Source organism: Prosopis cineraria, unplaced genomic scaffold (assembly GCF_029017545.1).
Source record: "Prosopis cineraria cultivar Desert tree isolate PC_DT_omini unplaced genomic scaffold, ASM2901754v1 PC3, whole genome shotgun sequence".
NCBI lineage: Eukaryota > Viridiplantae > Streptophyta > Magnoliopsida > Fabales > Fabaceae > Prosopis > Prosopis cineraria.
The window spans coordinates 44064167-44081472 of record NW_026555334.1 but is presented as its reverse complement, the minus strand read 5'-3'; the positions used below and the strand labels follow the sequence as shown (position 1 = coordinate 44081472).

General features: G+C 36.4%; 3 protein-coding genes across 3 annotated transcripts; 2 read left to right on the top strand and 1 right to left on the bottom strand.

Moving 5' to 3' along the window:
* The first annotated feature begins 474 nt into the window (after positions 1 to 474).
* LOC129304554 (protein trichome birefringence-like 10) lies at positions 475 to 4227 on the top strand. The gene is made up of 4 exons (XM_054944240.1): positions 475 to 1249; positions 2090 to 2479; positions 2985 to 3143; positions 3469 to 4227. Exons 1-4 carry the CDS (start codon positions 789 to 791, stop codon positions 3833 to 3835), a joined length of 1377 nt encoding a protein of 458 aa, XP_054800215.1. The 5' UTR covers positions 475 to 788; the 3' UTR covers positions 3836 to 4227.
* A 357-nt stretch (positions 4228 to 4584) lies between these two features.
* On the bottom strand, positions 4585 to 5041 carry LOC129305640 (antifungal protein ginkbilobin-like protein). The gene is made up of 2 exons (XM_054945620.1): positions 4945 to 5041; positions 4585 to 4862 (listed from the first exon to the last, which is right to left on the bottom strand). Exons 1-2 carry the CDS (start codon positions 5039 to 5041, stop codon positions 4585 to 4587), a joined length of 375 nt encoding a protein of 124 aa, XP_054801595.1.
* A 2058-nt stretch (positions 5042 to 7099) lies between these two features.
* On the top strand, positions 7100 to 13092 carry LOC129305729 (basic helix-loop-helix protein A). Its single transcript, XM_054945761.1, has 7 exons — positions 7100 to 7494; positions 7644 to 7898; positions 9334 to 9430; positions 9891 to 9905; positions 10014 to 10070; positions 10174 to 10723; positions 11840 to 13092. The coding sequence occupies exons 1-7, from the start codon at positions 7391 to 7393 to the stop codon at positions 12778 to 12780; spliced, it is 2019 nt and encodes a 672-aa protein (XP_054801736.1). The 5' UTR covers positions 7100 to 7390; the 3' UTR covers positions 12781 to 13092.
* Positions 13093 to 17306: the final 4214 nt, after the last annotated feature.

Below are 17306 nucleotides of genomic sequence, written 5' to 3'. Positions count from 1 at the left end.
TCACCTATCAAAAATAGGTGTTGTGTTATTAAATTTAGTTAGTCAATGTCAGTCAAACATTGAAAAAGAGTGACATAGCTCTACTTTTAATACTTTTAAGGCACCATTACTTCTTTTAAAAGACAGGAGCATTGGGTGTTGTTTTGAGAAAATTATTAGAGCATTTTTAACCTCTTAAATTTCAATCCAACCTTGACTTTCTCATGTCATTTTTTTTTCTTTCTTTCTTTACTTTTTTATTTTTTTGTCGCCCCAAGGGTATGTACACTAGGAGGAGGGTCTCTCTTTTTTCCCTCCATTTCTCAAATTTTTATCATTCATTATTATTTTACTAAATAATTTTTAAAAATTATGAAATAAATGAAGGGTAAAGATCAGGAAAGCGGAGAAAAAAAAGGAGAAAGAGAAAAGGAAAAACTCCACTCCATGTACACACCCGCGTCATTTATTCCAAATCGCCGCTAGTCCCGAAAATCAAATTAAAATCTTTTTTCCTGCCACCATTATCCCACGATCAGAAGGTAGCAGAATGCTCGAACCTCCAACCTCCCTTGGTGCTTTCCTACTCTAATGGTTTTGTTCATTTAACCAGTTCTTCATTCTCAGCTAACTTCCTGCCTTTTCGTCCCCTGCTCGACGCCGAACTTCAAGCCCCTCTAGCACTGCGCCTCTCTGGCCCTGATGCCTTCTTCTTCCTGTACCTCACATCCTCTTCTTTATCCCTCTTTCCAACTCTGCTTCTGAAGCCTCCGAATCCCCCATCCTTTGCACCCTTTGCCAACCCACCCATGAATGTGAGCAAGAGCGCAACTTCGGAGGTCTCCGACGACTCTATGACCCGCATGGACTTGTTCAAGAAATTTAAGCGCTGCAACCCTCTCGAACCTTCTTTGGGCATAGTTGGCTTCTTCTTGATTGTTATTCTCTTCGTCAGCTGCTTCTTTTACCTTGACTACGGGGCTGCTATAAGGGGGTTAAGCTCTCGGGGAGTTCCTTTATTGGGATTGCATTTTTCGTCCTCATTTTCGCCTCCACCCTTGGTTGGGGATGCTCGGGTTGAATTTCTGGATAAAGAGGGTGATGGGTGTGATGTATTTGATGGGAATTGGCTCTGGGATGAGAGCTATCCACTATACCATTCCACGAATTGTTCATTCTTGGATCAAGGTTTTCGTTGCTCTGAGAATGGTAGGCCTGATAGCTTCTACACCAAGTGGCGCTGGCAGCCCAAAACTTGCAACTTGCCCAGGTTCATTTTTATTCTCACTTTCAGATTCCGAATCCGGTTAATGGGAAGATGACGAAAAACAATATTATGCAATTGTTTGTGTAAACTGAATGGTTATAGCATAGCCATTAACGAGGTTTCCGCTCATTTTTGTTGTGCCTTGAAATCAATTGTTTGTATTAACTACTCTTCTTTTCTTTGCATTATGTGATCGACCATTCGATTCTAAAGTTTAATTAAATTGATAGTAAGAAATATAGTGGGGCTATAATCCAGACCTCAAGGAATTATGCGTGTCAAATTTACACCTACACCATCAAGTAAAAGAGAGCCTTTCGTTCTTTTATTGATACTCAACCTGTCTCTGTCAACCCTCGGCTGTTTAGGCAATTTCATGTTTTCTTTAGCGGATCCTACTACCCTAGTCGACCTCAATCGTTGATTGCTCCACATTGCTTGGAGTTTGCCATATTTCCCATCTTGTCAATTCCTTCTCTGAAACGTAAGGTCTGCTTCAGTATTATGTATTTTGCTCGATTGTGTTGTAAGTACCTGCGTCATCTGCTCTAGACTTACACTTTCACACCGTTTAGCTTGTTCTATGAAAGGTCTTTCAACCCTCTCCTCATTGTTGTTTATGATTTTTATTATTATTATTATTTTTTTTTTATTTTTTATTTTTATGTCTGGTGTCTTTGAAGTGGATCCATGGGTCTTAATGAAGGTTGGTAATAGACACACGGCAATTGAGAAATCTTAGTTTGTTTGCTGTAGTTTGAATTTTAAAGCAGTTTTGAAATTTTGGTTTTCTTTTTTTTTGGATTATAATCTTAATGGGGTTTCTCTTCACTCTTGTAACAGGTTTGATGCAAGGAAGATGTTGGAAAAGCTGCGGGATAAGCGGCTTGTATTTGTTGGTGATTCAATTGGAAGGAACCAATGGGAATCACTCCTTTGTATGCTCTCTTCTGTCGTTTCTAACAAGAGCACTGTGTATGAGGTTAATGGCAGTCCAATCACAAAACACACAGGCTTCTTGGCATTCAAGTTTGAAGATTTTAATTGCACTGTGGAGTACTACAGATCTCCATTTCTAATAGTGCAGGGACGGGCTCCGAGTGGAGCTCCTAAAGAGGTCAAAATGACTTTAAGAGTTGACCTAATGGACTGGACTTCTCCCCAATGGCGAGGTGCAGATGTGTTGGTTCTTAATGCTGGACATTGGTGGAATAATGAGAAAACGATTAAAATGTAAGTACTTTCCCATCTGCTTAGATTTTGAGATGAGCTGGTTTATTAGTCTTACTAATCTAGCTAAAAGAAAAAATCGGTGGTATATTTGACATTGAAATTGGAATGGATGGAGACCTGCATGAGGAAAAAGAAGGAACCAAGCATAAGTGATATACTTATTTGAATTTAGAAATCTATGTGCAGACAATTATTGTAGTTTAATTGAGAAGTTATGTAGATGGTATTTGTCAATTCAATTATCGGGATACTTCCCCACTAGGGAAACTATGGGAAGATTAAAGGTCTTCCAAGGGCAATCGATTTATTCTCTTATGGAAGTGAAGTATCAAGGAAAAATTGTACCCATCTTCTTTTTTCTTTTTCCTTTATTTTTCCCTCTTAGTTGAATCATGAATCATTGATTATTTTTTTTAATTGATTAGTGATATGGAAAAGTTTGCAAGAATAATTTGATGCCCAAGTTGGTTGGCTGTCTAATCTTAGGATTGTTCTATGTTTCTAGGGGTTGTTACTTCCAAGTAGGGAAGGAAGTGAACATGGATATGACTGTAGAGGAGGCGTTCAGAAAATCAATGAAGACAGTATTCGATTGGATTGTCAGTGAAGTAAACAGGAACAAGACTTACGTTCTTCTCCGAACTTATGCTCCCGTGCATTTCAGGTTTGCCTGAACCTAGTTTGTTCATTTCATGCTGATTATTATATTTTTATTTGCTTGAGATTTTCTAAGCGTAGTTTTTCTATTTGGGTTCTGAGCTACAATCCCCTCTTCTCCATATTATGTGAGTTTGTAACTAAAATATCCGTGTGACATTGCCTTCAAAACGGTCAGGTAGCTTTAGCATTAACGAATAGGATATTATGAATTAGTTGGAAAAATTGAACACATATTTCTTTTAGTAGTTATTGACTGTTGCGGTTATTACTTGTTAGCCCCTAGGAAAAACATAATGAATGAGTTCTAACACATTGGAAGGATATGGCAGGGGTGGCGACTGGAATACTGGTGGCAGTTGTCGTTTGGAAACACTTCCTGATTTAGGTTTGTTGCCTCCATTATCTGACAAACATTTCAAAATTGTCATCGATGCCTTATCAGAGCACTTGAATAAGTCGGAAGTGAAGAATTTGGACTTGTTAAATGTGACACAAATGTCACTAAGCAGAAAAGATGGGCATGCATCTATTTACTATCTGGGGCCTAGTAACACTATAGCTGCTCTGCAGCGGGAAGACTGCAGCCATTGGTGCTTACCTGGCGTCCCTGATTCTTGGAATGAGATTCTTTATGCATTTTTGCTTAAGCGGGAGACATTTCGCACTCTCAATACATACACAAACAAATATTTTTGACTGGCACTGTGAAGTCAATTCATAGGATCTGTGTGGCTGATTGATCTGGGAACTTTGCTGGGACTTCCATGCGTAGCTGCACCAGAATTTTCCAAACCACATTATGATTACCTGATCCTCTTTACAGTGATCCGCCATTGCAAGTCCTTACAAATTCTGCACCAACTGATCAGCATAGCCTGGATTCCACATGCAGGGTGAATTTTGGGACTCTGGCGAACATAAATTTCGCCGCAGACAAACTTGACACTATGGATTAGAAAATGCAGCTCCGGATTTTTTAAAAATTTTTGCATTTTGTAAATTGTCAAAACCTCCGAAGGATGAAAACTGTTTCCTTCGTATTTATATTTGTATATGATATATAGAAGGAGTGCGGGTTTTTCGGCCAATTGTTTTAATTTTGATATTCGATAGAGAGAGTCCGGAGTAATTATCACGCATGGTGCTGTGTGTAGAAAATGGATACCCCTTGACTGGAAAAATCCTGCAACAATCGAGTAATGAGATTTGCCATTCGATTTTACGTGGCTTTGATATCATCGCACTTTACGTTACTTGTTTTCGGGTTTGAGTGCCCAATGGGTTTCAAGAATATTAAAACAGGGCTAAGAAGTCGGACGTCACGGGCACCATTTTATTGCATGCAGTCGATCAAATTGTGTCAGACTGGTATCATAGAAGTGCACAGCCAACCAAACCGAACAGCGCTTTCTGGTAGGAGCAGAAATCCAAATTCCGCCCAACGTCTAATCGTCAAAAGGGTATTGCTCATGCCTGATTGTACAATCATGGAGCACAGCGCGAGCCCCTCTGCGTTTCTGACATGCCCCAAACATGGCCGTCTTAGCAGCAGCGAGACATGTTCTGCAGTCAGAGGCCGTGAGATTTGGATTGCAAGCGGCATGCCCATAGGCGAAAGCATTAGGATATGGAGAAATGTTGTAGTAATCATGGTCTTGGCGTGATGGAGTAACGGTCTCCGGATCTTGAACAACGTAGGCCAAACTAATATCAAAGGGATCGCCTGACGTGAACGTCCCCTAGTTGCAGGTAGCAGTTGTGACGTTGGTGTTGGCCACACCCTCAACGATACTCCACAGGGAAACCATAGCAATCACGATTCCTGCCAATTTTGGAGGAACCACCATCTTCTTCAATTCCAGCACTCTGTTTCTGTGTCGCCGTTCGGGAGTGGGGTTTCATAGACTATAAGGAGGATATGGTTTGTCCAATTGCCCTTGCCAAGCTTTCTTTCATCTTGAATTGAACCAGATGCCGATAAATTTACAAAACAATCCCAGGGGAGAAAATGTGACCGAGTGTGATTCACACTCGTGAATCCTTATATCCCCTCCCCCCTTCCCCAATTTTCTCTCTATTTACCCTGAAGGATTTTCAACTTATTCTAGAGAATTTGGAAAATTTTGGTTCGAATACGATCCATTTCCTTTGATGAATATCCAGAGCTTGACAAGTCAATGCTGTTCAATGAAAACGTAAACTAGCTTTTTGAAAATGAAATTCTTTAATGGTGCATTTGGATTAACAAAAATTTGGATTTATATTTGATATAAATTTTTTATTTAGATATATAAAAATTTATGAATTTAAATTTAATTCAAATTTGACTCCATTTTCTGTTATAATTTTTTTTATAATTTTAAATTTTTTCTATTTCTTAATCATTTGAAATTTCACTTGCTTTAAATGTTCTGTTATCTTTGTATTTTTGCTATTGATAAATACTTCTATTATTCTAGTATATTTTCTCATTGATTTTCATTTTTCATCAATTAAAAAATAAAAATAAATTTATCATTTATAATTTTTTATTTTTATTTTGAATCTCAACTCATTTATCTTTTTCATTTAAAATTTTTTAAATTACCTAAATAAAAAAATTTAAATACATAAAATTTAAATGTGAGATTTAAAATGTAATATTTTAAATTTAAAATTTAATTTAAATTTATCGATCCAAATTTTACCTGAGGTAATTTCCGGTACAATGGGAAGAGGCCTTGGGCCAGTTGCTGTTGGTGACGACAAAGTTTTTGGGTGATAACTTGGGATAAAAGAGCCACTGTGGCCCAAAAGACTGGTTTTTAATGTATTGAGTTACAGAGTTGAGCGGCCGACACAACTGAAAGTCAAATGGCTCTTGACTCTCTGACCCTCACTCACTCCACACGACACACCACTTCTCCCAGACTCCAACATACCAGTAGATCTAGTTGGTTTGTTTTTCTTTTACTAGAAAGCAACAAATTAGTCTAATTGATATTTTTCATTCCAAGGAAATATACTTAAACTCTGAGCCTTGTGCATGTGCGCAGACCTTAAAGTGCGGTGGATTGTGTTGATGATTTGTAAATAATGTGATTCTTTAATTTCTTTATTAATTGAATACTAGTTTTTTTTTCAAATTTTATTTTTTGTAAGAAATCATTAAAGTAATGTTGATTAGTAAAAGCACACAGAGACAGAAAAATAAATATCATTTTCTTTAAACATATATTATTTAAAAATCCATGTTAGTTAATGAAAAAAAGGAAGTAATAAGAATTGAGAAATATTCTACCTCTTTTTCACGTTATCATTTTGAGTCATTTAGCAAAATCTATAAAGTAATTAATTATATTTTAGCTGGTATAACATTTTTGAAGAATGAGTAATTTTAAAAATATTACTGTAACTAGATTGACTAATAACTTTTCTTTTTAAGATATCAGTTAAAAGTAATTAATACTGCAACGCAGTGAAGGGAGAGTATAACGTGAAGAGGGATGAAAGGAAGGGAGGGGTAATTGCTCTAATTGTAGGGCAGAGTGGAAAATCAGAGGAGTAAAAAATAAACAAATAAACAATCACACTCCAAGTTCAAATAGGCGCGAGTGATGAGAATTTGTATCACTTAAACATGATTGGAAATTTAAATTTTTATAAATGTTATAATTATATGCTCTCAGGACTCGGAAGAGATAATTAATCTCCTGTTTCAATAGATTCTTCCTTGTAGTGACATAGTTTTTTCTCATTGGTGGGGAAAAGCAAGGCCTAGGATGCGGCTTGACAGCTGCCACCTAAAATTGCAATGCGCTCACTCTCAGAAACCCCACAACTACCAAATCAGCACTCGGCCTCAACTCGCGTGTCTCTGAAAATCCCCGCGAACTGTCTGGTAGACCAACCAGTCAATCGCCCCCAAGCCTGCTGCTTTCATATAACCCTATTTCTACATATCTACCAATTAACAAACCTTCTCCTCATCATCACAATCCTCAGTTTCTTGGGTGCCTCCCGCATATCCACCTCAAAGTCATACCCCTTCTTCATATATCTGCAGGTCTTCCCCTCCCCATCCGTCTGCTTTTTATATGCCCCTTCAAAAGGTTTGATTTTCAGTTCCCGACATGACTCTCCCACTCCTCTCTATTTACTTTTCATGGAATCCCACCTCTCTCTTTCCCCTTCCCTTTCCCTTCCCTGCATGATTCACCTTTCCTTATAATCTATTCGCCACCTGCCGCTCTATTGCCACCTTCCCCTCCAATGGCTGCTCCCCTCCCTACCAGGTTTCAAACCCTTCTGCAGGCCGCCGTGCAGTCAGTTCATTGGACTTATAGCCTTTTCTGGCAACTTTGTCCCCAGCAAGGGTACTTCTTCATACGCACGCACAAACATCCCTTCGTTCATCAATCGTCTCGCTTCATCACTGTTCTGCAATTATTAATTACAATATATATATAGCAGATTACCGTTGATTTCAATTGTGAGTTTATTTTTGCTGATTTGGTTGATCAAGGATTCTGGTGTGGGCCGATGGTTACTACAATGGGGCAATTAAGACTCGGAAAACAGTGCAGCCAATGGAAGTTAGTGCCGAGGAAGCTTCTCTCCAGAGAAGCCAGCAACTCAGGGAGCTCTACGAATCATTATCCGCCGGAGAGACCAACCCTCCTGCACGACGGCCTTGTGCTGCCTTGTCGCCGGAGGACCTGACCGAATCCGAATGGTTCTACTTGATGTGCGTCTCTTTCTCCTTTCCTCCTGGCATCGGGTACGTGTGTCATCAACAATTTCCCTTGCTTGCTATCAGCTATATATATCAAAATTATTATCAACGCGGTTTCTAGTATTAACTACGAGTGTTTATTTTAAAATCTAGCTCCCGATGCGAGAGAAATTTATCTGGTGAGGCAGCGGGTGTATTGAATGCAGTAATAATGTTGTCAGTAATTAATAACGGCAGCAAGAAATAATTTAAGAACACGTACGATCGACTGGAAAATTTTAAGTAGGCTGAAGGCAAACGCTCACGAAATTCCTGCAATATATTTATTAAACTTTTCTCTGGCATTTGTTATAGTGAAAGTATCCATGTCCTCCGTTGAGAAAGAAGATTTTGGTAACTCAGGAGAAAATTTTATATGACATCAATAAGAAGCTGGGCACGGTACAAGTCCAAAAAAGTTGGTCAGATAGCTAGTCTTAAATTTTCTATGCTAGTATGATAGCTGAGAGTCTTTATGTGCTGGTCGTAACTAGATTCGAGAGTTTGTAAAGATTCCACGGGAGAAAGTTGATGAAGAAAAGTATATATGTCCATGTGACGACCTTGATATAGAGAGTTTCCTAATTAGAATGTAATACGGAGGAATAAATTCGAGAAGATTGTCTCCGAAAACATCTTGCCCGACTAGTCAAGTAATACTAATTAGTTGCGCATTATATGCTTGAATAGGACTGGTGCTGTACGCGATCTGCTTCTTCGAGAAACCAGGCAAGCTAATGTGTTCATTATTCAAACTGCAAAAAAGCTGCCACTACTTTGCTACCATTCTGCATTAGGAAGTTTTCCCCATCCCAATGCTCGATCCATTTCTCCCTCACACCTTTTTAGTTTCTAGCTTTTTCGACCATATTAGGGCTCACGGTTTTGATCATATGCCCGTCAATAGTTTCCCGGTTTTTGTATTTAGATGATCAGTGATCACGTGGTTGTTACAAGTTAACCCATTGGATTTTCGATAATGCAAGAGGTAGGCTGATGGTTCAACTAACTATTGGCTAGGCATCTGTTGTGGATAGATAGTACAGTACTCCTATGCGCACGCACGCGCAATCTACTAGAAGAACATAAGAATCTGAGATTCTTTTCATACATACGAACTATTTTGGAGATCAGAGTAAAAATGTAAAGAAAACTAAGAGCACATATGTATATTGTATATATGTGTGGTTTTGGAGTCGGATTAGGAGATCAAATATCAGTAACTTAACTGTTCTTCAGGTTATAGTTTTACCACTTACTAAATATGAAACTGCAAATTGGAAGGACATGTTCGAGAGACTAACCTCTTATTTTCATCACCGCAAGCTAAACTATAAATAGTGCAGCTGCCCAAAAAAAAACAAGACTATAAATGGTGCATGCTAAAAAGAAAATCATTGAGCCATTCGCTTGAATTTAACGATGGTACACTTTTATATAGATTACCGGGAAAAGCATATGCGAGAAGGCAGCATGTATGGCTTGCCGGAGCAAACGAGGTGGACAGCAAAACGTTTTCAAGAGCTATTCTTGCCAAGGTGCCTCCACAACCATTTTAGTACTGATTATTGTAACTATGAATGCACGCATTAATTAATTTTCACCATTTCATGAAAAAGCTAGTATTTGAATTCAGTGATTATATTTAATACAAACATTAAATGTCTGTACTATCTGAACTATTAAAATTTACATTAATGATTATGAATTCATACTTCACTTAAGATTAATAAATAAGTAAATTTATCTGAATTGTTAATTTATTTTAATGGTTTAGATGATACAAGCTCTCAATGCCTTTATTAAGTATAATCATTGAATTTAAATTCAAAAAGCTAAAAGACTTCTTTGGTTTTCATTCGAACGTTTAGCACAATTAATTAATAGATGTTTTGGCCCCTATGATCCATTAACTGTTTTACTAACTACGTATGCCTGCTTATCTTGGCGATCCCCCGTCACTGCACGTCAATGATTTGAAACTTCTTTCCCTGCCAGAGTGCTCGCATACAGGTAAAAATCTAACCTTCAGTTCCTACCCCTGCAATTTCAGGCTACCTAGCTAATTAACAGACAGAATGTGACCATATTATACGTATATGTGTGCCATGCAAACTACAGACCGTGGTGTGCATTCCTCTAATGGACGGCGTGGTAGAGTTGGGCACAACAGATAAGGTAATACAAATGAGTTGCCATTTAATATTGTTGATATCAGCTGAACAAATTTATCACGTCTAGCATAATGCGTTGTGCTTTAATATATGTATGCAATATATAGGTTCAAGAAGACCTTAATTTTATCCAACATGTGAAGAGCTTCTTCATAGACCACCAGCGGCAGCACCACCCTCCTCCGCCAAAGCCCGCCCTCTCCGAGCACTCTACTTCCAACCCCACCACCTCTTCCGACCACTCCCGCTTCCATTCCGCCCCCATCCCCACTGCCATGTACTCCGCCGTGGACCCATCACCCGCCACCCCAGCTGCTCCCAACAACCACATGAATGAAGATGACGAGGAGGATGATGAAGAAGAAGCTGACTCCGATTCTGAGGCGGAAACGGCCCGCAACAGCCGCCCAACGTCTACACCGAATGCTTCAGGTGTGCCAGCAGCTACTGCAGCAGAACCGAGCGAGTTAATGCAGCTGGAGATGTCGGAGGATATCCGGGTGGGATCACCGGACGATGGCTCCAACAACCTCGACTCAGATTTCCATATGCTAGCGGTGAGCCACCCAACGGATCACGTACCGAGCCGAGTAGACTCGTACCGGGCCGAGTCGACCCGGAGATGGGTTGATCCAGTGCTTCAACTACCAGCTCCAGGTACCGTCATAGTTAGTTACTAGCATAGATGCGTGAATGAGCAACTGGCACTCAATAAGAAGAAAAAGTTAATCTAGGTTCTAGCACTGTACTCAAACTACACTAGCTATTCACACCCGCTATTGAGTAATAATGACTAATCACAGTACGTCATGCAGTTGTAGGCTCCCTCCGCAATAAATTGCGTTTCCTAAAGAGGACTTTAGGGTGGGCCCACTCCTCTCCAGAGTCATTACACCATTGGCCACCCATTTTAACTTTTAGGTCAACAGTACATGCATACGTGAAAACGAACTGATTAACTGAGCTGTACCCGAAATGAAAAGTTATTGAGTCTGTCCGTGTTGCCCCTAATGGATAGTCGTAAAGTTAGATAGACGTCTTCATTACTTTTGCGCACTGCAATGGTCAGTTTGGATATTTTGATATTCGTGCATGTAATACTACTGGAACTTTACCCAAATTTTACAGAAAACATATGCTAATTAAGAAAAAATATTGCGTGATTTTTTTGTCTGCAAATATTAAATATCTAAGCATTTCAATCATATGCTTATTCATCTTCATTTTTTATATAAAGCTGTAGTTTAAATCACAGGACCATCACCAAAATCGTTTGATATTTTAACACAATACCTTTTAAATTAAATCATTTTTATCTCTTAGAAGTTAGGTCGTTGAAGAATATTCACAACTTCTTTCTCGCTCTTTAAAATCTTTCCTTAAACCTTTGAAAGGCATCATCGAGTATTTTGGCTTCATATCAAAAGCTATCAAATTACACATACACACACTCTCTCGTTGTTATAGTTGAGAGTGTGCGTAAAAGTGTGCGTGTGTTGTGACCAGTAATAGACGGCCACCAAAATTTTGCTTGTTTTCAAGAAAGGAGGAGAGTCGAATGGCAACAAAACTATATCCGAATTGAATTATTTGCAACCAGGAAAACGCTTATCCATGGACCATGCATAGTGTGTCAACTGTTTTAAAACTCATTTTATTCCAGAAAGAAACGACGTGAGCCCTGACATTATCATGATTCGCTCATTTTCAAGCAAAAACCATAATTTGAGACGTTTTTGACAAAATTCTTAATGTGCTGATGGCATAATGCAGAAGGCGGTCAACTAGAAGACCTCACACAAGAGGACACCCACTACTCTCAAACAGTGTCTACCATTCTCCACAACCAGTCTATTCGGTGGGCCGAGTCACCCTCCGTCGAGTGCATAACTTACTCCTCTCAGTCGGCTTTTGCCAAGTGGAGTACCCGTGCCGACCACCACCACCACCACCACCTCCACGTGTCCGCCGACGGGACCTCTCAGTGGCTCCTCAAGTACATTCTGTTCACAGTTCCTTTCCTTCACGCCAAGTACCAAGACGACAACTCGCCCACGCCCCGGGATGGCAACGATCCCGTCACGCGCCTCCGTGGAAAGGGAACACCGCAGGATGAGCTAAGCGCAAACCACGTGCTGGCGGAGCGACGCCGCCGCGAGAAGCTCAACGAGAGGTTCATTATACTGAGATCGCTTGTGCCCTTCGTCACCAAAATGGACAAAGCATCGATATTAGGAGACACCATCGAGTACGTGAAGCAGCTGCGTAAAAAGATCCAGGATCTGGAGGCTCGTAACCGCCAGATGGAAGTAGAACAACAGTCAAAGGAGCAACCGAGGAGCTTGGCGAGACCGGGGCCGGACAAGAGGAAGATGAGGATCCTGGAGGGGAGCGGAGGGATGAGGAAGCCGAAGACAGTGGAGGAGTCACCGCCGTCATCGCCGTCGGGAGTGGTGACGTCAGTGCAAGTGTCGATCATAGAGAGCGACGCGCTGCTGGAGCTGGAATGCGAGAACAGGGAAGGGTTGTTGCTGGACGTGATGCAAATGCTGAGAGAGATGAGGATAGAGGTGACGACGGTGCAGTCATCACTGAACAACGGGGTGTTCATGGCGGAGCTGAGGGCGAAGGTGAAGGAAAATCCGAACGGAAAGAAGACCAGCATAGTTGAAGTGAAAAGGGCCCTCAACCAAATCATACCCCACAATGATTGACTTTGTATATTTACTGTTTAGTCTGATATATTAAATCTCACTGGATGTGCGTGTCTGGTTCAACAAATGAAATTGGCAGGCGTGAAGGTGTAGTGGCGCAGGTAAAGATGCATGAAAGAAGACCGGGTCCCTTTGTAGACGGAGCGCCAAACACGACCGTTTAGGATTGTGCCAGACGCAATGGAAGTGTGGCCATTTGATACAAATTTGATTTAGGTAGGTGTTCCATTTCCTAACAAAATGTACATCTTGACATAGCCACAGCATATTTTTAGTATTTATGTGCTCCAATCTCACATGCATGCTTCCTCACATGATTGATTCTTGATTCTTTAGCTTTCCACGCGTTCTTGATTATTAATAATTATCAGAGCCATCAGATAATTGATTGTGCTATTTGGATTAGCCTCTTTAACCCCACAGTCTTGTGGGTTAAGACAAGCATTCGCTTTAAGAACTTCTTAAATTAGGATGATATCGACCTGACATTTTTAATTTAAGGATTTGATCAACCCAAAAGATAGATGATTAAATCAATTTGTGCGCTTAGCCTGTGTAATGTGTAATCATTTCAAGGCTTATTTCAACACAGTAATTATTATAAATATTAGTGAAAATAAAACATGACCGTGAGTAATATTAGAAATTTCAACAGTATTATTTATTTATTTATGTATTAAGATGAGATCTCTACTTAAAAAAAAAAACGTTTTTGACTTCAACAGGAACAAAATTGCTTACTTTGAAAAGTATTAATTACTAATTAAAATTATATTTTAAACAATCATTTAATAAATAGCACTTCATGTTGCTCCCAAAAAAACTGTGTATTATCATCGCCCACTCAACAAAATTGACACATCCGCGAGGATCCTCAACAACTGCTTGATTTAATTAAACACTAAATATTTAATTTAAAAAAGTGTCAGCTTCAAAGCCAAAAACCCAGTGGGTTTTAAGGCTGAACGTGGTTGAGCCGCAAGATCCTATTAAAATAAGGTTTTGAATTTGAATCTTTTTAAAAATAGGAAAAACCGATCAAGTTCTAGCCACCAGTACTGGAGCCGGCCCTCTCATACGGCTCAGAGAACTCACGCAGCAGATAGTTTATTAATAAGATTTTCACATCCACAGCTGGATACGACCTTGGGTACGTGGTAACGATTTTCAATTCCAAGTTATTTTCTCAGATGGTTTTTGAGGTGTAACAAGTTGAACCTTTTGTCTCCCCCCCCCCCCCCCCCCTTTATGTCTATTCCCGCTTTGACCAATGCTATTAAGAAGCCCAATTCTGAAGTATAAAACATGGGACTGGTATGATGTTATGGGCCTTTGAAGTCCATTCTGGAGGCGTCGAGGGCCTTGTTAAGGGAAAATGGGTTGGATTTCGCATTCCGGGTTCTTCTATTCATAATTTCCTCCTCGTGTTACTTAGAAGATTAGCATGTTCCTGCGTGGAGGTTCGTATCAACTATTCTAAGAATCATAGAGACCAAATCCGGCGTCTTTGGAGGAGAGGCGTGCATTTTTTGCCGCTGGTCAGACAAATATTATCATTTACCAACGATTTGAGATTTGTCAGATTCGATCACGAGTGGAAATAGATTATGTTAGGCTAAGCTTCCACTACACTTGGAATACTTAAATAGACTAAGTATACCACACTATTTGTGGTTTATGTAATAAAAATATAATATTTAAATAACATTAAATATAAATAAATTTTAATATTAACAATAATAAAAAGAAAAAAGATAAAAAATTAAATGTAAATTTTATTATAAAAATAAAATTAATTTAAAAATATTATATACTATTTATTTAAATTATTTAAAATATTTTAATTAAATAAATTATAAATAACATGGTGCATTCAATCTATCTAAATATTTATTTCACTAAACATATAACTTCCTTACGTAAATAGACACGTTTGTAGGCTTAAGGTTGCCCTTTTTGTAAGATCAGGTTAAGTTTTTTTTAAAAAAAAAAAAACAGGCCACATGCTCCTACAAATCCATTTACTTATTTTTATATTTTAATTAAATTAAATTAAATTAAATTATATTATATTGTATGTAGATTTATATTTGTAAGAGGGAGCCAATGATATTTATTTATATTTATAATAATAGTTATTTTTGTCACAAGTTTTTATAACACTCAATTAATATAATATAAAATGAAGTTTTGCTTTATTTATTAGTTTAATTTTTAAATTATGTTAATAAAATTTTCAAATAAATTAAAAAATTCATATTAATTATATTTTTATTTATCACATCACATATATTTACCCAAATATTTATACATGGTTGTATATTTTGTAATATTTATTTGAATACGAGATCATGATATCCGTGCAAGAAAAAGTGCTTTAAGTTATGTCAAAAATCATAGTACAATTTTTGTGCTCAAAGAGTTACTTGTTAAAAATCAAATATTAAATTAAAGTTATCATTAAAGGTTTGAGTGTTTGACCGATGTTACTATTATCAAATAGTATTAAATTTAATAAAAATTAAATTTTATAATAAAACACAATGTAGGTCAGTTCTTCAAGAGTTAATAAATTAATTATTTAAATTAAGATTATAAAAGAAAAATAGTGGGAGGATTTTTATGAAAAAAAATTTAAAAAAATTAAATAATTAAAGTAAGTTTAACTGAAAAAATTACATAGGCGGTATAATCAATCACAACTCAATTATTTAAACTTAATCTTTTTTATCCATCAAAAAAATTAAATTTCTTTAACTTTATTATTCTATTTTTATTATATATATATTTTTAAAATTATCATTCAAGAATTAAACAAAAAATTAAATTATGAACTAATTGATAGTTTCTTTAAATCACAATCTAACAAATGTTTCTACATTAACTACACCAAAAAACAAAATATAAATAATAAGTCAAGCAATGTCAAATGTGTTCTTGTGATATTGTATCAATCGATTACAGTAATCAAAATCTAAAATAAAATATATAACGGTGTGTAATAAAGTTATTTTAATCAATAATAATGATTAAAGTATAAAATTTAAAGTTAAAAAGAAGAATAACAAATTAGAATAAGGTTAAAATAAAATTTTTTTTAATATTAAAAACTCTGATTATCATTTAGAGTTATAATTTTTGTTTGATCACCTCAAAAAAAAATTATTTCTTCACAACTTTAGGGGCCAAAAAAAAAAACAACAACAACAACAACACAGCATAAGAGCTTGAAAAGCCGTCGCTCAAAAACACTGGAGAAAAGAAAAGACGAACAGCCATCGTGCGTCGCCTCTGTTCCCCTCCAAATTATTTTCGAAATCCTGGGCTCTCCTCGCTGTTTCCTTCCTTCCCTCAAGTAAAAGTGATCTGTGCGTCCTTTCTTTATAAATAAAACCTACTAATGTAATAAAATGATAATATTATTTTAAATAATCCTAATTAAAAACGACATTAAAAATATCAAGATAAATATAAATAAAATTTCTGAAATTTAATTCTTATCTTTTTTTTTAAATATATCCATATTCTTCACTCCAAAATAATCTTTATTAATATTTTTTAAATTAAATTTAAAAAATATGCACAAATAAAATAAAATAAAATAAAATAGTAAGTGTGCAAAAATATTAAAAAGATCATTTATAGTTTGAAATTTAAGATTTAGGTAGTTAAAATTTTAAAGTTGAGGATTATCAAATAATATTTAATTAAATTCAATTAATTTTAAATAAATATTTAAAAATTTAAATTAAAAAAATAAAAAAGATATAAAACTATTATTTATTACCGGGCAAACCAATCTAACAATTCTCGCATCTATTAATTTCTCTAAACATGTGCTTGACCATCTAATTTTTTATAGCAAGGTCCTTGATCTTTTTGTGAAGAGGCTACTCCAAATAAGTGCGTGTTGTAATTCTGATATATACTTCTTCCATATTGTAATATAAGGCATATTTTAAAAGTTTCATTTAATATAAAATACAGAATATTAAATATAACTCTTATAATTATTTTTTTAACTATATCCTTACTTTATTTATTATTCTTTTTAAAAAATTCATACTCCTCTGATCTTTTTTATAAATCATTTTTATCAGCCTCATTAATATCAATACAAACAAAGTACAATGAATAAAAGTGTCTCGAATTATAAATGTATCTTTATATAACAAATAAAAAAAATGATGCCATGTTATTTTTTTTATAAAATATAATTTTAAAAATACTTTTCAAATATCACTTCATAACCTATAAGTGGGATCAAATAAATCTTTTAAAATATAGCTTATAAATGAGACTGGAGGAAGTATGTTAAAATTTTAATTATTATTATTAAAATATTTATATAAGGTATTTAATGATAATAAAAATAAAAAATATAAATTTTTTAAAAAATTAAAATTTTAACTAATATTTTTTGGAGTTATAAATTAATTATTAATATTTTATATTTTGGTCGGAGAAATTATTGAATACTATTGATAGACGGGGCCAAGCTTTGCGGGGGATTTATAGGGCAGGTC